We start from the raw sequence: 19,877 nt of genomic DNA on the forward strand, positions 1-19,877 counted from the left end.
CCTAACGCTCAGACGACCTTCACCCGCCATTGCTTCAATGGGAAACTCCTAGCCCCAATGCTACGACGCCTCCAACATGCAGTTCTTCATATGACACTTGCAGCATCAACGGAATCTCCAAGATTTCGGAGCATCTTGCAAATATTCTGGTTGCCCATGCTGTGACACGTGGCAAAAGTTGAGGATACGGTTGGTAATGTTAACCTTGGGTCAAATTAACCCGATCAGGTGTACAGTTAGTCATTTGTGGTGTGCTCTCTAGCTGTGCCCTCTCTCCTCATCTCCACTCTTCTCCTCTCCCCTCTTCATATTTTGTCAACATCCTCCACCCATCAATTTATTTGAAAATATGCAATTTTTTGCATTGTTCATGCAACATTTGTATGGAGAGTCATCCGCCAAAATTGTGTTATGATAATCTAGAGATGGGTAATAATGACTCCAAATGCAACATAAAAGGCTTGAAGTCAGCAACAATGAGGGACAATGTTTGCTTGGGTGTAGCCATTTTTGGTGAGGTTCACGGCATTTTTTGGCTATAGGTATCTTGCCTGACCTAGGTGTTGAAATTATAGTACACATTTCAAACCTGAACATGAGCCCAAAAAAAAATGGAATAAAGATTTGAAATGAGACCGTTAAAGCATTACAAGTGCTATGTTGCATGTGAAGCATGCATTCTGAAGAGTATAGCATATAACCATTTATTCAAAAACATCAAAACTTTATTCTATATATACATGCAACCAAGTAATCATTCAAAAGTACACTATGTGAGCTTCTCGTCAACCAAAGGACACACCTAGTTGTGAACATCAGATGTGGTTTAAGGGTCCTCCAATGTCTTGCTAAATTTATGCACACCCATCCGAGGGCACACTCCATAACATTTTTTTGATAGTTTTATTTTTCACATAATCAGTAATTTGGAACATAATATAATTTAACATTTTTTAAAAGGAGGTAAAGAAAGAAGACTCCTTGAGTTGAACCCATGTTGTATGGTTACATACATTTACGTGCCCCCCTGGCAGACGCATTGCAAAACCAAAACCAACTGAAAAAATGGAAGCCAAACTAGTAGAACTACTGTAAGGTGGTCTTAAAACATTGATTGTTGGTGATATTGGTATCTAGATTCACCCTAGAATGGAAGAATTTGAAAATGTGCAATTTGTGCATGTGCAAATATCTTTTAATAGATCCAACACTATTTACAATTTTGTATTGGTTCTTTTTCCATGCAATTCCTTGCTATTAGATCATTTAGGTTGAGCTCGGAGAATCTCCATTGCAGTTAATGTGGCATTCCAGAGTATCACCTATCTATACCACGTATGAGATTATGGCTCCTTTACTGTAGAGTGATACAGGATATACCTTGGGTGGCATTAGCATCTTCTATGTCATTAGCAGCTTAGGGTGGCCAGAGATGCTGGTACACATACACATGCAAATGGTTTGAGAGACTAGGATTCCATATAGACAGGCTGTCACCCTTTCACTACAACATTGACACTCTGCTTGTCCCATTTTGGGGCAACAAGTTCAACCCGATCATTCGGGAGGATCTTTTACATTTACACACATTTGGGACCTTGTTGGCACAAATAGATCTTTCTGTGAAGCTCAGTTTCTATCGGGACCACCTCCTATGCATCTCTGAGAAGGGTTTCATTATCCCACTCAAGTACACTTAGATCCACCTATCACACTTGCTTAGGATTGCCATTGGATAGTTCGATGTGTCATCACACCGACCCCGTATCGAGAGTGGACGAGCAGATGGGATTCCTAGAGAGAGCCATATCAACACATTATGTGAGCGGCATGAGGTGGAATCAGAGGAGAACTTAGCCTTCCATTACCTAATATACTACACAATCTTTGGATGATATCACTTCCTTTTTAGAGATGAATTCAAGTGCCTCTTCAGACTTCTCTCATACCTAGATTAGAGGTGCCTTGCCGCTTTCATTCACGAGGTGGTCTGACATAGAGAGCATCTCATCAGATCTTGGGGCAAGAGTGGGAGGCCTCAGAGCATGTTCATAGAGTTCTTCCAGTCAGAGCATGTCAACCACAGATAACAAGAGAGGTAGAGACCCCGAGATTGAGACACGGCACACTTGACAGAGGATAGATGCACGGATCACACTTACTAAAATTTTCTATTTTCAGACCTGGGATACGACTAACTCGGGTTACTGTGGCACTCTCGTCAGGCATAGAGTAGCCACTAGGAGGGCACAATGGACTACTCTAGATAGGAGACAATGATCTATTATCGGTTTTTGACCTACACTGCCAATTCATCATCATATCTACTATGTTGCTTTCATACCTTGTGTATACTGCACTGTATTGTACTTGTATTGGATCAGACTGCATCTACTATGAGGATGATGATGCCAGGAATATCTATGATGATCGTGACATGTATGATGATAGGATTGACTATGTCTACATAGTTTTCTCTAGCATGGGTTAGAATGCTCGCTTAGTAGCTCCACCCTTTTGCTCACTGTATCAGGTTTTAAATTAGTCTCATAGACCCATCGGTCTTTAGCAGGCTTTAATAAAGTTTCTTTCTTTCTTTCTCCTCTACAACATCTCTCTCCTCTCCTCTCCTCTCAAACCTCTCCTCTATTGTCTTAGCTCTATCCTCTCTAACCTCTCTCCTCTCTATCTCATGGCCTCGAAACGTGCCATTTTGCAAGCACAAGATGGGATGTGTGGCAAACTACCATTTTTATTAAGAGATATGGCACATCTAGCACAAGGACGTCAGAATGCAAGTTTTGTGGTGACACATTGATGGGATCTGCCTCCTGAGCTCAAGGCATTTCTTATGGGAGGGAGGCCAGGGTAAAGGTCCTTGCCATGCCACTCTAGAGGAGATATTCTTGGCATGTACCTCTACCAAATTTGTTGAGATCTACACCTCCTCCATCCTGTGGTCATAGATTAGGTTCTTCAAGCTAAGGTGTCGATTGAGCAGCAGGAGTTGGGCATTAAGGCAACCTTCACATCATCCCAGTCAGATACTGGGGATATGGAGGGTTGGGGTATGATGTCTCACTCACAGCAAGAGGGAGGCTGTTGGAAACCATTTGCTTCGACAAATTATGCGTCCGCTTGGACTGTGACTGGGGAGGCCGAGGGGGAGGAAAGGGGGGGGAGGGGGGGCTAAAAACTCTAAGGAGGGAGAGGGAAGAGGGGAGAGATGCACAGGGGAGTGAGGCTGAGCGATGCAAGGGGGGGGCTAAGCAGATCGTAGCATTGCATAAGAGCATCACGTCGTCAGTGGAGACCAAGACACACAAAAAAGCTATTGCATCTACAAAATTTATGCCTTTGTCATGTCAAGGCACATGACATCCCTTCCGATTTAGCCATGGAATTCCTACCAAGCCTTCTATTTTTTGCAAATCATAGCAATAGTTACTCAATTTCTGAGCAGGATCACAACATCTCTCGGAATCCAATTTTACACTAAAAACCTATAGAATATCGTACCTTGTAATTTTTGATAGGATATGTTGAGGTGTAGCAATCAAACAAGGGATATTAGAGGAGCTCTGGTGAGAATATAGCTTGAGGATTTTATGTATGAATTTTGCAAATTTCTCAATTTATATTGATCTAACGCACGTCAAAATGCCAAATCGATTCAGCTCAAAATTACAAACTCAATGTAAAAAATTATAGGCAAATCCGATGCTTGAGTAGAAAGATATTGGATTTTTTGGATTACTAGACCCATTAGCAAGAGATGACAATTGCATGCACAACTACTGGACCACGTGTCCTCTTTGTTGGGACCTGTGGCAAGAAGCCACATGTCACTGGGAAATGCATCGGGTGCGGGGTCCCAAACCCACCCCATAGCCATGCAAAAAGCTCCACAGTCTCCCAAAAACTCTTGGGAGGGGATGTCTATGGAGGGCTCAAGGGCTCATTATATTCAAGGTCCTCCAAGGGCCACAAGTGCTTATGGGATGGCATGCTCCTCTTGTACACGTGTCAACAATGCGGGGCTCCCCCCCCTTTCTTTGTTTTTTCCACACATGCATGAGGGTGAATGCCATTACCTCCAACACCCCCCCATGGACGAACCTTGAAGCATTAAATCCAAGGACTGCTGACCAAATCAAGACCAGCACTACAACAGAACCATGTGGACAAACCACACGGGGTCAACAAATCCAAGTTGCCCAAAGTGCCTCAAAGACCACACAGTCAACAACCACACTCAAGATCACCACAAATCATGGCACTCCGCGATGAGTCGCACTTAACACCCACTCGTGTAGATCACGACATCTCTACACAAGTGCATACAGTTCACAGATCCAGAGAAATGGCACGATGCCATGCGTAACCTGCACAGCCATCGCCACCTCGAACTAGCTCTGATACCACTATTGGTACCTATGGCAAATAGCCACATGTCACCAGGGAATGCATCGGGTGCAGGGTCCCCAAACCCTCCCCATAGCCACGCAGAAAGCTCCACAGTCTCCCAAAAAGTCCCGGGAGAGGATGTCTGTGGAGGGCTCAAGGGATCATTATTTTCAAGGTCCTCCAAGGGCCACAAGTGCTTATGGGATGGCATGCTCCTCTTGTACACGTGTCAACAACGTGGGTTCCCCCCCCTTTCTTTGTATTTTCCACACATGCATGAGGGTGAAGGCCATTACCTCCAACACTCTTGGTAGAAGTCACAAATGTTGGACCATGTGTCCTCTTGGCAGGAGGTCATAGAGGAGCTGATGGCATAGTGGGCAGCCCAATCTGGGAATGTGCACATTGTGGATTCAATAGTCACGAATGGCTTTGCCAGCAAATGTGGTTGATAGGGAATTTGGACAGCAGGAAATGTGCACTAGGGGGGACGGTTGGAAATGTGGCGATGGTGAGCAAGGAAGAACATTCAAGTGACTTGGCAGGGATGGTAGAACTTGCGATGGTGATCGAATAGGGAAGCAGCAGCAATTGGAGAAAAATTGAAGTGACCTGGCAGGAGGGGAGATGAGATTTTTAAAGGAGACTTGGACCTCCATCTAGAAACATCGTTAATTTTTTGGTTGTACCTTAGAGTATGGGCCCTTCCTTTTCACCCATCTTACTTTGTCCTAGACAAATTAATGCTATTTTTCATCAACTGGGGGCCCTTATATGGATCATAAGGATGTCAAAGATCATTGCATTTCATTAAATATAGCATCAAACCTGATAGCATGCCCTTTGGCCTATTTGTATTTTGAAGAAATTTGGGGCACCTTGCACTTGCTTGAGAGCAACCTTGATGTCCAATTTTGCAGACGTATATCACGGAGGGGGGAAGTCATGGTGGTTGAAAATTTTGCTACCCCATGCACTTCCAAATTTTTACACATGCCACCTTGCAGATCTTTGGATATTAAATTACATCCTCCTCCTACCACTTTGCAACCTGCACCGTACAAAGTCAGCTCAATTCTCTTGGTTTGGCATGATCTTATTTACTCAAGTAAGTTGTCTTCTATTTGTTGCTCACCTCATAAGCTAGCTGGTCTCTGTTCTGGTGGGTCTATTCTTGTGGCAACAGGCTCCCCTAATAAATGCATCGTCCCACATGCATGGTGTGTGTGGAGGCATCTTCCATGTGAGTTATGGGCTTACAAATTCTCAATAGCATGCAACGATTCCTTTCCCCAAAAATCAAGCCTTCTTATCCTAAGTCTAAGATGCCCCATGGCTCCTTCTCAATATTATAATACCTAGGAGGACAAGCGGAGGGTTGGCACAAAGATTCTTGCCACCTCATCCTACTCTTCTATTATAGAAATATTATTTCTTAGACTATACACCACCACCCCTCATGGGACCAACCCACATGGATGAGGAAGTCCAAGATTCCTTGCCATCTCCACCAATTTTATACTATGTATCCCATTGACCTTGGCCATATCTCACTTAATGCTTGCATGGGACTACCTAGGTTGAGGGGTGGCACATGGGGATACCCTACCAACTCACCATACTATATTATTTTTTCCATGGACTATGTACAACATACCTATGGGTCCTCTTACATGGAAGGGTGGCACATGGACTTGCCCTAACACCTCAACCTTGGGCTAAGGCCTTAGCACACTATATTTTATTCTACTAATACCACACACATTCACACACATTTATTTATACCATTTTCCGTGGTAAATTTTTTTCCTATAACAGTTTCGCACCCCCCCCCCCCAAGCACGGGATGTGTAGCATCCCCATGCCTGGGACCATCACATACAAAGAAGGGCTTGAGATGTCACTTGTTAAACACCTTCCTTCCATGTGGCTCCTGCAACTCATGGACTTCCACTGATCCATTGCTACATTCTTTGATGACCTGGATAACCACTTTGGAAGAAACTTCTTATCCATTTGGTTGTCCAACCTACTATTAAAGAACAACACTACTCATACTTTGTGGATCTTAGCATACAAGAGGGCCTTTTGTTGAGCCTTTTGAATCTCTGCATGGTGTTGAGAGACCACGCTCAACATCATGTGATTACATGTGCATAGCACTAACACATATAGAGTGCTATAAAGGAAAGGGTTAGATGCCCTAGCCCTTACAAAATGAAAGTGACTGCTGGAAATATGTTAGTTGGGTTTGTGTATATTCTACATTTTCAACTAAATCTAGTATATATTTAGTCATTTGTGGTGTGCTCTCTAGCTGTGCCCTCTCTCCTCATCTCCACTCTTCTCCTCTCCACTCTTCATATTTTTTCATGGTATCAGAGCTCCCTTGCCTTCCACTGAGGCATTGTGATCCATGTGAGAGAGAGTGATAGATCGAGATTGATTGAGAGTTCTCTTGAGTGATCGTGAGTTCCTTCCATTCACTTCCATTGAGAGAATTTCTGTCCATTGGTGAGAGAATTCCGTCCATGAGAGATTGAGAGATTTTCGTTTGTTTGAAAGAATTCTATCCATTCTTCATTAAGAGAGTTTCTTCTCTTGAAAAGGTTCATGAGAGATCCCTTGTGAGAATGTGAGATTTGTTGTGAGAGTATTAATGAGAGATATTTCATTCTGAGAGAGAGAGAGAGAGCTTTCTGGGAGAAGAGAGGAGCCTATCCTACTTTGAGAGAGAGAGACAGATAGGGAGAGTATGAGACTCCTTTGAGAGCCTCCAAATAACCTCGCTTGAGAGCAACACTCTGCACATCAACTCGTCCAAAGTGGCTAGTTCCACGGCTCCACAGGCTTCTACGACCAAGCCTCTTACAAGCCTCTTATCTGATGTACCTCGAAGTGGACTGCCAATAGTAGCAAGGCTCAGCCATAGTCTCAACAAAAGACCTTCAAGGGTGACTCCAACAACAAAGCACTGGCTCCCCTCTTCATATTTTGTCATATTCTCTCTACTACAATGTTCAAGGGGAGGACATTACTCTTGCACTTTTGTACATAGGTGATCTGATTGTGACCAAAAGCAAGGATAGCTTCATCAAAAAGCTAAAATAAGACTTATTTGTAGAGCTCAACATGAAAGATCTTGGACTTATGCACTATTGTCTTGGAATTGAGTTCTAGACAGATTCAAACATCACCTTCATGAGTCAGCTGAAGTATGTTGATAGTGTCCTCAAGAAGTTTCGTATGGTAGATTGCAAGATTGCAGCCACTCCCATGGAACAGAGTTTGAAACTTACAAAATATTCAAAAAAGCCTATAGTCAATGACAAGTACTATAGGCAACTCATCGGATCTCTTATATATATCTGACTATCACATGGCTAGATATTTGTTATGCAGTAAGTTCACTTGCACAATTTATGGCAAATCCAAAACAGTCTCACTGGAATGTAGCCAAAATAGTCTTAAGATACATTAGAGGTACAAGATAGTTTGGAATAGAATACAGAGGAAGTCATCCAAGGTTGCATGGATACTGTGATAGTGACTATGCCGAAGATCATGAGACTAGGAGATCAACACAAGGATATGCATTTTTCCTTGGTCAAGGTGCTATATCATGGTTCTAAAATAAATAGCCAACTGTTTCTTGGTCTTCGACAGAAGCATAATATAGAGCACTCACTACAGGTGCATGTGAAACTATATGGCTTAAAAGACTATTGTCAGAAATAGATTACTTTGATGAGTCAAAGTCATCAACAATATACTGTGATAACTAATCGGCTCAAGCATTGGCCAAGTATATCACTCCAGGACAAAGCACATTGATGTCAAAGAGCACTTCATCAAAGAAAGAGTGTTACTTGGTGACATCACACTACAACATTATGATAGCAAAGATAATGTTGCAGACATCTTTACCAAAGCACTTAGTAAAGAGATTTTTGAGAAACACCGACAAGCTTTTGGTTTGACGCAGAGGAAGGACATTCCCATTAAAGGGGTGTGATGGAATGTAATGCTCAGTCCTTCTTTGATTCCCCAGAATCATCATCATGAGGGAAGGCTTACTTTAAGATGTTGATCTTGAGGGAAGGTGTTGAGAGACCACGCTCAACATCATGTGATTACATGTGCATAGCACTAACACATATAGAGTGCTATAAAGGAAAGGGTTAGATGCCCTAACCCTATCCCTAAATGGGTTTGTATATATTCTATATTTTCAACTAAATCTAGTGTACAGGTAGTCATTTGTGGTGTGCTCTCTAGCTGTGACCTCTCTCCTCATCTCCACTCTTCTCCTCTCCCCTCTTCATATTTTGTCACATGGTGCAATGCATGCCTCCGGGTTTCATCTAATTTTTCAAGCTATATCAACCTAGCTTCTACTTGTTCATCTTCTGCTCCGTGCCAACCTCAAGGCAGGGATCTCTATCTCCAATGGTAGAACTGCTTCAGTACCATATACTAATTTGAAAGGGTATGTCTAGTAGGACGTCTTGTAAGTGATGTTGTATGCCCAAACTGCTTCAATAACCTTCCGGTCCCATTGACTATAATGTCTGGCTGTCATTTTACCCATGGACTTGCAAAGGCGGCCATTGGTTTGGTCCACTTGATGCATGGATATTGGATAATAGATGCTAGAAGCGCAATGATTGATACCCATACAATTCATGAGCAACTCCATAGCTTCCCGTGATCCGACACTATCTCCATAGGTGTTCCAAACCATGTGCTTACCACAAGCTAGGACTCCATGCCCTAGCCACCAAGACTTGAACCTATGACCTGAGGGTTGGCAGCCCAACACTCAAACCACTAGGCCAAAGCCTTGGAGGCAACACCTTATAAAAATTTCAGTATGCTTGGGATGTCTTAGTTGTTGAGAGGTCACACGTGCCATGCCCACAAATAAGGGATTTGAAATGCCAATTCTTAAGTGTTGTTATTGTGGTTTGAACTGTCATAAGATAAAGTAAATTAAAAGCATATGAGTGGCACTATTGCTCTCTTCTTTTTACACTCACTGAATTATTTGACATGATTAGACATTGAGATGAAGCAATATAAAAAGGGCATCCGTATGCGAGCACGCTGCTGTGACAGGATACTATTGGTAGGGAAGTCATGCATTTCCTAGCACTTTGGAGTAGATTGTGTGTCTTTATTTGTTGTTTGCCCAATCTAGGTGGCAAAGGATTGAGATGAAAGGGCATTGAGATAGGAGTGCACTAATGCAAGCTAATAGAAGCTCAAATCAAGGCAAGAAGTACATTAGGGGTGAGCTTGAGAGGGCATTCCCACATAGGGAAAGACTTTGCAGGGAGGCAAAGAATAGCCTTTTGAGCTTCCTCATTGGCTATTACTTAACATCAAGAATTTGGTTGAAGCTAGCAATGTAAATAGGCTCCCCCAGTGGGAAAAAACTCGCTATAAATTAATTAGTCGTTGAGGCGGGAGGGTGCCAATTTGGAGATGATCCCATGAGTAAATATTGACTTATGGTGAGCATTCAACCATTTAAAAAAAAAAACCGACTATGCTCCTACATGGTCTATCGAGGGGCAAGCTGCCTGACCATTTGGTAGTGAAGCGAGGGTCGAGAGCTGGGGTCGAAGTGACACAAGCACCGATTTGGACGAAGACGGCAGGAATGTGGTATGAGGTTGGAACTAGAGAGAGGTGGGGAAAGGTTAGGGGAGGGAGTACGGTTAATGAGAGGATTATTAAAAGATGGTTCTGGAAGGTTCTGGGAAGGTCTGAATCTTCGGAAGGCCACATAATTTTGAAGCCTCCACGTTCCCCTTTTAATTTCCGTCTTCAATCTGCTGCTTGGTTTGCCTGCTCCAATTGCTTCCTTCGCTTCTTCGAATTCGGGCCAAGCTATATACATCCACTTATCATCGCGCCAGCGCCTTCATTCAGGTTGGTCGGAATTTTGCACAATTCCATTCGCGATTCCAGCACCGTCGACTGCCGATTCTATCGCGTGTCATTCTACAGAGCGTTTGTAGTTTTCTTTGTTTTGTGTGTGTGTGTGCGCGCGCGCGCGCGCTGGGAGAGCGAGATTCACCAAAAAAAAGCGAGTGGGAGAGCGAGAGATCTAGAGCGAGGGAGAGCGAGAGAGCGAGAGCAAGAGAGGAAAGAATTGCGTATGTTCGCGTAAGAGAGAGAGAGGTTGGACAGAGAGAGGGGAGGGTGGGTGAGAGAGAGAGGTTTGTTGTGAGAAATTTGTGGCTTTGGGGAACTGTTGTTCGCATCAGAAGTTTTCACCTGCAGCTCGTCGTCTCAAAGATTAATCGCTCATCGTCACCGGACGGCCGAGAGAGATTGTTTGCTTGCGATGAAAGTCCGTCCGTTGCAAGCTTTGCCGCAAATTTGATGGCCAGAGCCGGTTTTCGTAGCGCGCTGTTATTGATTCTGGAGTTCGAGCTCGTTTGTCGTTGTGTGCAGGAGGAGAACCCAAGGCCGCCGATGCTAGCGTGAGTGAATGGAGAAACCACATGGGTCACACCGGTCTTCGGCAACGAAGGCAATATGAATCATACGAAATCGACGACATCTCGACGGAATCCTCGCAAAGACGCAAGCGACGTGCAAATTCGGTCAATTCCGGCAGCAAGGATGTGCTCACGGAGGACCTGGGGATCGTTGCTACTTACTGTGGGAGAGAGGCGAGCTCGCCGAGACTGTTTGGCGTACTTTTCCCCAACCGGAGCTACCCCATGGATGCAAGCAACTTCACTCAAATCGATTCCACTCACTGGGTGCTCGATATGAGCGTCTTTGTCGGTGTGTCTTCCCTGCATCTCGTTATGTTTGTCTGATCATATCTTCGCTTGAAAGAACTAAAAATTCTGCTCTTGCGAATCGACAACAATCAGCCGACACAACTCAAAATTACAAAGCAAATTTCACACCTGATAATTGTGCTCGATTGCCGACTCTTATGCTTGATTTTTTCGCTTTCTTTCGGTTCCAAACAGGGGAATCTTACGACGAGGTGAAGGAAATATGCATCTTTCTGCTGGATGAATTCTCGATACCACCGGAGAAAGCTCTAGCACTGCATGTGCAATCGCCGGGGTCGCAATTCCAGTACTGTGGGGCGGTGTATCAGGAATGTCCATCAGCGGTCTTATCGCTGTTATGGCCAAGCCGAGGGGGGCAGATGCAGCTCACAGCGGCGGATGCGCCTCCACTCACGGCGAAGATCGGGCTGGCCGTGGAGGATGTGCTATCGCTGCCGGCCTTCAACGTGGGGCAGCAGCAGCAGATCGAAGCTCTGGCCATGCGTGTAGGCCAAAATCTCTTCAACTTCATGCACTCCTTTTGCTCGATTGCAGGGGACAAACTTACAGTCCCTCTGGATAGCTTGAATCACTGGTTTTCCAAATTCCAAGAGAAGCTCAGGAGGGACTCTGATTATGTCTTGAACTTCTTAACTTGATGCTTGAATTCTCTCCTTCAACCTCGTTTTTGCATGTATAACAGATCACAGAACTCTCAAGCTCAGAAGAGATTTGTCAAGCAAGCTCAGGATAGCATGTAATAACAGATCACAGAACTCTCAAGCCCAGAAGAGATTTGTCAAGCAAGCTCAGGATAGCTTAAATTACTTCTCCAAACTGCAAGAGAAGCTCCGGAGGCACTCTGACTATGACGCTTGAATTCTCTTCTTCAACCTCGTTTTTGCATGTATGACCTATCACAGAATTCTCGAGATTTGTCAAGAAACATCTCACCTTCTTGACTAGGAAATTTGTGTTTAACCTCTTTTTGGACTTAACAGATCAGTTGTCATGGGCTTTGTTCTGCTCATGTTGTCTTGCTGCCTCCCATGGATAACATTGCCTGGATAACAAAATTCAAACATAACCAACTCAGATCAAAGGGTATTTATTATCTTCAATTTCATATAGCCTATTTGTTGCCTCACATAACTTTTTGCATATTATAGATCAGTGATCCTCAAGCCTCCTTATTCTCTTGCTGCCTCCCATGAATATCAGAAAATTCAAACATACAGAATTCAGATCAAAGGATATTTTTTATCTTCAATCTCAACCAACTTGTTTGTTGCCTGACATAGAAAACAGGAAATAAGACGTTCGATATCATACAACGTAGAAAACTAAATTCATATGAAGTCTGCGGATTTTTTTGCAATAGGCGCCCCTAACAAGCATTTCCATGTTTTGTGGCAATGATTCCAAAAGTGCAATTAGTAAGCTACCTGTCTCTTTTAAAAAGAAACGTTTTACATATTTAACAACGTTATGTACCGGCAGGATTGTCTCTTTTAAGTGGCCATGGGTATGAAGCAATTAAAAAGAAACATTTTACATATATAACAACGTTATGTACCGGCAGGATTGTTTTCTAAAGAAGGATTGTATTTTAAAGAAGTCGATCTTGGAGAATCTTACAAAGTATGAGAATCTTAAAGTATTATCCTTGAAGCGTTTCAAAGTGGATTTAGATTGATTTGGTATTTAAGTTTACTTAGATTGATCGGTTTATGTTCTTTCTAAGTATGAATCGGGTAAGTAGCACTCTTTCAAATATCAACGTGTATATTTTCGCATACACTTCATGTCCTAATTTGATGTGTATTCCATGGGATTAGCAAAGGGTGCACTCTTTCATATATTGATAGCAATATCAACTTTTATATTCTCACATAGATTTCATGTTGCTATCAACTTTTATCTTAAATTCTTCGCTCTTTTGGCTCTACTAAATTAGACATCGGATTTGCATGGGATTTGTTGCACTAGGTTTGTAATTTTGTGTTTCATTCATGTTGAGATTCAAAATCTGGATACGGTTATCAAAAGTTAGAAACTTTAGATCTGGATTCGGTTATCAAAAGTTGGAAACTTTAGATCTTTCACCGAAAAAATTGATTGTTGATTTAGTTAAAACATTAACCTAATCTAAACCCCCTAATGTACATTAATCTAAATTAACCTAATCTAAACATTAACCTCCAATCAGACCCTGCGACAACTAGACCCAAAGGTTTGCCCTCCCCTTCTGCTTCGTCGGCTACTCCTCCCCCTCGGCTACGCCTCCCCCCATCGTGCACCTTCTTCTCTAGGTCGCCCCTCCCTCGTTTTTCACTCCCTTCGCTCGGCACCCTATCCCCTGTCTCATTTGTTGTGGCCATTCATCGAGGGCTTTGTGTGTGCCTTCGTCTGCGATGGATGCAATCGCCTACAACAAGGCCAAATTCCAAATGTGGTCCAATACGACAATCGGCTGGGAATACTTCCAATCGGTCTGCTACCTTCCAATCAGTCTGCTGCTCTCATGCTTGTGGTCCACGTAGCTGCATTCCTGGCGTTCCTACTGCTCCGTCTGCTCCCTACTGGGCATGATCCGTCCGCTCCCTACTGGCCACGACCACATTTAGTAGAGCAACGACGTGTTCCAACGACAACCACTGTGACCTGCAAGAGCGACTACTTTGACCTCCCCTCATGGAGGCACATCGATTAGCGAGGCAAAGGGAGGAAAGGGGGGCGAGGGGGGGGCTGAGAATTAGGAGGTAGAGGGAAGGGGGCTGAATGGAGCGAAGAGGGGAGAGAGACACAGGGAAAAAAATAGAGGCACAACGAGATTGGCGAGGCAAAGGGAAAAAGGGGGGGTGAGGGGGGGGGAGGGGTTGAGCGGAGCAAAGAGGGGAGAAATACATTATGAGCCCTTCCTTTTCACCCTTCTTAGTTTCTCTTAGGCCAATTAATGGATTTTTTTCTCTCATAGCCCTTATTATCTCACATAGATTTCATGTCCTACTTCTATGTGCACTCCATGGGAGTAGCAAATGGTATCACATCTGCTTTCTTTGCATACTTACCATGAATACTTATCCTATTGTGTGCATCTCTCCAATCCCATGCCTTTATATAAAAAATTCTATTGCTAATTGCTGTTGATATGAGTGACAACTCCTTTCCCAAGAGATTTACTTAAGAATATGTTATTGACATTCCAATACTTGAGTCATGAGAGTGTTGGTTCAAGTTGGGGTGGGGGGGGGTGAATGCTTTAACCCATGAGGGGTTTCAACAACTTGCTCTTTCATGATTTAAATTGGTCCATGAACATCTCGTATCAACATATTCGTCACTAAGGTATCCTTCACATTGGTCTAATTACATATTTGTCATAATGTGTTATAGTTGCCATTGTCGTTCTCGCTATTATCATCTTTCCTTCTAGGGAAAAGAAGCCATTGTAGTCAATTCAACATGCTTGTGAGGGTAACTCTTATAGTTCATGTTGTGTCTCTCATTTCACCACCAAAGTGTGCTCGTTGTTCTTCCTCTATGGATGCTTATTGCCATAGAGGTGAAAGGTGTCCTTGTATGCTATTTGACTCGCATCTTTTTATTGAGAAAGACATGTTTGAAAGTCTACATATCAGATGCTTCCACCCATGGTTCGTCATTGCACGATTCTATCTCGTATCAGAGGGCAATTGGCCCATTTGAAATGTTCGAATAGAATTTCTCTTCCAATCCAGTCCTATCCATGGGAGATGGCTTCTCCAAACAATATGAGATTTCACAAAAACAATTGCGCGAATTTGAACCTTATGTGCTTATGAGATTTATGTATGTCGAAGAATGTAAGATCGTGCCAAACCTAGCGAAACTAGATGAGCATAAGAACTACGGAGGCTGAAAGCATATAAGAAACTCTATGAAAGAGATGATGAGAAATTATGAATCAATCTATTTCAAATCTAAATTTTTGCAATACAAGAGAGAGGCTTCTTATAGAGAGAGCCCTTTGAATAGTCAACACTTGTGGGATCCTCTAATCCACATCTCTCCTTGTGGATATCCTTGATCCACATCTCCACATAATGTAGTCCACATCCTAGGGTGGCTACTTTAATTCTTTCATATACCACACCTTAGCTTTTAATCTATGTGCTCATGGCACCATATCTCAACACCTCCTTGGTGCCATGATCCTTTCGCTACATGATATGGCCATCTCATGCACTTGTGCTTTCAGCATGCTTATGATAGCGATGTGTGCATTCATGCTTTGATTTGTCATTTGTTGAAAAGGTCTTACCAATTGTCGAAGTTACGGCTTGTCGAAGTTTAATGAAAAAGAGGACTTTAATGATGTGGTAGAGAGATTCACATGTTGCACTCACACTCTGCTTAACAAGAAGCTATGTGCTTAGGTGGCACTTGGTGATGTGGCATTTTTACCTAACCCTCATCTTAACCATGGCTTAGTGGAAAATTTTACTAGTGAGTTAAGTCAACCAAGCTTCAAAACACTCAACCTTATCTTGACTATACCTATCTACCACATGGCATTTGGTAGAGAACCTTGGAGCAGAGAAGCCTGTGAAGGTCGTCATTTCTGATCGATGGCTGGTGGCACGCACAACGGTTGGCTACAATCATTTCGAGCTGCTACAAGCGGGTTCCTGACCCATGGACGGCCTCATTTTGGCTCACCTGCTGCAACCCAAATGGAGTTGAGGTGCCAAGCTGTGTGTGCCGCTACTGCTCCTGCTAGTTGGGTTGTGTGTGCGTGGCTATCAGGATATTGTTGCCCGAATGGAGCCTTGGAGCCCTAGAGCCGTGATTGGCTGGTGCATTCGGTAGATCTCGTTGGAGGAGGTCGTAGCCTTTGGGTTGAGTTGGAGAGGCGGTTGCTAAGGTCGATGGGCCTAGGCAGCTCTATGGAGTCTCTTATGGTAGCTGAGTATTGGGTTGTTGGTGGTGATGCACGCGCGTTTGCTCTTGCTGAGCTTAGGAGTAGAGTCTGCATTCCGTGTTGCAGGTGGTGCTGGTCCTGGTCGTTGAGCTCCTGTGTCGATGGTGTTGGTCACTACTAGTTGCACGGGAGGCGCATTCATCTAATAGTCGCTTCTATTGTAGATCTAGGAGCATTGGTGTTGTCGCCCACACTAGAGCTTGTGGTCACTATGCTACTTGGTCATGGAAAGAGTCATTGTTGAAGCCACTGCTAGGAATTTTGATTCAAGGCATTGATCTTGGACGTGTTGCTCAGATCTCTTATTGCGTTGAACGTAGACTGCAAGCGTTCGTGTCCGCTCACTTGTGATTGAAGTCCTTCGGCATTGATGCAGTCGCTCAAAGCGTCGCTATAGTTCATTCCCTTGGCTTCTTTGTTACAGATAGGACTGTAGACTATGCTAGAGTCAGTTGGCTTGTAGACTTGCGCTAAGGTCACCTTGTGAGACTTTGGTTCTGGAGCTAGATCCGGTTGTAGCTCATGGGCGAGAAACTGAGTTACAGGCTGCCTGCTTGTTGCCATTGGTCGCCAAAGGGCTATCCGTGGAGTAAATTTGCATTGCAACTCTTTACCATAGTAATTGGCTATTCATCAAGCCTTGAAAATATGGCGTTGTTGTCTCTGTCTCGTGCTGCCGTTGAAGGGCTATCAAAGTGCTTGCTTCCAAAGGCTACACTAACTCGAAGTTGCTTAGTCTCTAGCTTTGGGTAGGCTAGATTAGATAGATAGATAGATAGATAGATATTAACATCTCTAAAAGGCCAAACGGCCTATAAGACTAAAACAGTTGATACATCTGCTAGTGTTGTCTCATCAAAGAGAACAACAAAATAAATAAGCTGAAGTCCAAGAGCTACTAAAGGTACTTACAGTCAGAGGGACTGCAAGTGACCCAAAACTAATGAAATACCAAGCAAGTATTTACTAAAAGTACCAATTGATCAGCATAGGCAGAAAGCTAATCAATAAAAAGGTTGCACTCTTCTTATGTCAAAAATCCCAATCATGGGCAGCTCTAGGATCTCATAACTCGGTGCCAAACGTTTCCGGTGTTTGGCAATGATGGCATGGATCCGATGAAGATATGGGTGCCGGGCACGGGGTCTTGGGGGCCTGGGCCTCCGTGACCTGGATATGGCGACAGCTCGGTCCAAAATCACACCACTAGAGTGTGGCAATCTGCATGTGTGTGATAAGGTGGTGGTGGTGCCAGGGGTTTCTAATGGCGGGGAGGGCATAAAACTAGTTGAGGTGCTGGCAGTGAAGAAGTCTCTGAGTGTACTTTGCCTAGGTGGGGCTGTCTCGGCTGTTTGTCTCCCAACAAAGTCTCTCTATGATGTCGCCTGAGCTCTGATAAAAACAAACCCATCTTTGCTACTGGAGCATAAGTCTCATCATAGTCTTGACCATATTGTTGTGCAAATCCTTTTGCAACTAATCTGGCTTTATATCTCTGAATACTATTGTTCTCATACAAAGCATCCATTTCTTCATTCATAGTAGTTTGCCATTCTGGCTTGTCTACTGCATCTTCGAAGTACACCGGCTCTTCTGTAGCCATGATGGTAGTCATAAGAGCATAGTTGGTGGTTTCCACCTGAATTGCTTTGCCTTTTTGAGCATATGTCAATTTGGCTGGTGGTCTGCTTTCCCTGGTAGACCGTTTGAGCTGCTGTGGCTCTGCTTGGGGTGTTGCTGGCAATTCTTGCTCTTCTTCATCAACCTGTTCTGTAGATGACTATGAAGTCGATGCTTCTATCTGCTGTGTAGGTGAGGTTTTCCATTCTGATTCCTCATCAAAGATTACATCTCTGGAGATAACGACTTTGCGGTTGATGGGATCATACAATTTGTATGCTTTGCTTTCTTCACTGTAGCCAACCATGATGCATTTGCGTGACTTCGCATCCAATTTTCTGCGATGATCATCATGTATGTGGGCATATGCTATGCAACCAAATATGCGGAGATGCCCAATGCATGGCTTGTGTCCAATGAATGCTTCATAAGGAGTCATACCTTGTATCGGTTCGGTAGGAAGCCGATTAAGCAAATAGTTAGTTGTAGCTATTGCTTCTACCCAATACTGATTCGAAAGATGCTTTTCACTAAGCATTGCTCTAGCACTGTCTGCTAAAGTCCCATTCTTCCTTTCAGCTATTGCATTCTACTGAAAAGTATCTGCACATGTAAATTGTCTTCCTATGCCGTGATTTTTGCAAAAGTTCATGAATGCTGAAGACATGTATTCATCTCCTTTGTCTGATCTCATGACCTTGATCTTTCTGCCTGTTTGGTTTTCTACCATGGCTTTGAATTCTTGAAATCTGGAAAACACTTCAGATATCTCTTTCAAAAAGTAGACCCAACAATATCTGCTGTAGTCGTCGATGAAGGTCAAGTAATAAAGTGAACCATTGATGCTGCGGGTCTGGGCATAACCCCATACATCTGTATGAATCAAATCAAGAATACCTCATGCACGGGAGGTACTTCTGACAAAGTTGGCTCGTTTTTGTTTGCCGAAGCAACATGCTTCACAAACCTTTCCAAGAAACTGTAGCTTTGGAATCCCAATTGCCATATTCTGATTCCTGAGATCTAACAAGTACTTGAAGTTGACATGACCATATCTCTTGTGCCATTTTGCAGATAGTGGCATCTATTGCATTTGAGCTGACATGGCATGCTTATCTGGTACTGTAGCTAGCATTCCGTATAAGCGTCCTTCCTCTTTTGGATTTGTCTCTAATAGTGCATTCATCACCGTCGAAGATGACTTTGTAATTGTGTTCCGTCATTTGACCTACTGACAAAAGGTTCTTGCTGAGCTTCGAAACATAGAGCACATCTTTGACTAATCCTTTTGTACCAAAGAAATTGTTCATAGGGATAACACCTGTCCCTTGAATTGGATTCGGTGTATTGTCTGCTGTGTAGATGACATTTTTCTGTCCTTCTAATGGCTTCATTTCTGTGAACCATTCCTGATGATTTGTCATATGAGATGATGCAATGCTGTCGATGTAACAAGGATCCTGTTCCACTTGGTCGACTTGATAGCTGAAATCCTCTTTGGGATTAAAATTAGTGTCTAGGTGCATTGTATCAGTCTGATGCAATTTCTCACTTGCAAGAAACATATTTCCATGTTCATTTGCAAAATGACTGTGACTAGAATGTCCACCACGATGATTTCCTCTTCCTCAGGAATTCCCTCGATTACTGCTGGATTGACCACCTTAGTCGTACTACTTCTTGCGGCAATCTCTTTCATAGTGTCCAAACTTGTGACAGTAGTTGCACTGAATGTTTAACACATTGGTGGATGCATTCCCTCGTCCTTGAAATCTTCCTCGGTTGGAATGATTTCCTCTTTGTTGATTCTGATGTTGCTGAGGATGATGCTGATGGTGATGTTGATTCTGACTTTGTTGATGATGACCACTTTTCTGGTATGATCTACCTCTGCTTCTGCCTTTGCCTCTGCTTCTATCCGAAGCTGGGAATGCCTGATCATTAGAATGACCTTTATGTGCTTGAATTGCCTGAGTCCTGAGTTCTTCACCAAGTAGAACTGACTGAAGTTCTTCCAGTGTTGGAATTTGCCGTTGGATGGCAATACTCTGGACTAGATTCTCGTATCCTTCTCCTAGTCCATT

At 43.4% G+C, this 19,877-nt stretch overlaps 1 protein-coding gene across 1 annotated transcript; it reads left to right on the forward strand.

Annotated features, from left to right (window-relative positions):
- The first annotated feature begins 10,240 nt into the window (after positions 1-10,240).
- On the forward strand, positions 10,241-12,375 carry LOC147894193 (protein OPI10 homolog). Its single transcript, XM_087384791.1, has 3 exons — positions 10,241-10,344; positions 10,873-11,211; positions 11,406-12,375. Exons 2-3 carry the CDS (start codon positions 10,923-10,925, stop codon positions 11,867-11,869), a joined length of 753 nt encoding a protein of 250 aa, XP_087240917.1. The 5' UTR covers positions 10,241-10,344; positions 10,873-10,922; the 3' UTR covers positions 11,870-12,375.
- The last annotated feature ends 7,502 nt before the right edge of the window (positions 12,376-19,877 follow it).

The sequence above is a fragment of the Dipteris shenzhenensis genome, chromosome 14 (genome assembly GCF_047967505.1).
Source record: "Dipteris shenzhenensis isolate YYH24624 ecotype China chromosome 14, Dip_SZ_1.0, whole genome shotgun sequence".
Taxonomy (NCBI): domain Eukaryota; kingdom Viridiplantae; phylum Streptophyta; class Polypodiopsida; order Gleicheniales; family Dipteridaceae; genus Dipteris; species Dipteris shenzhenensis.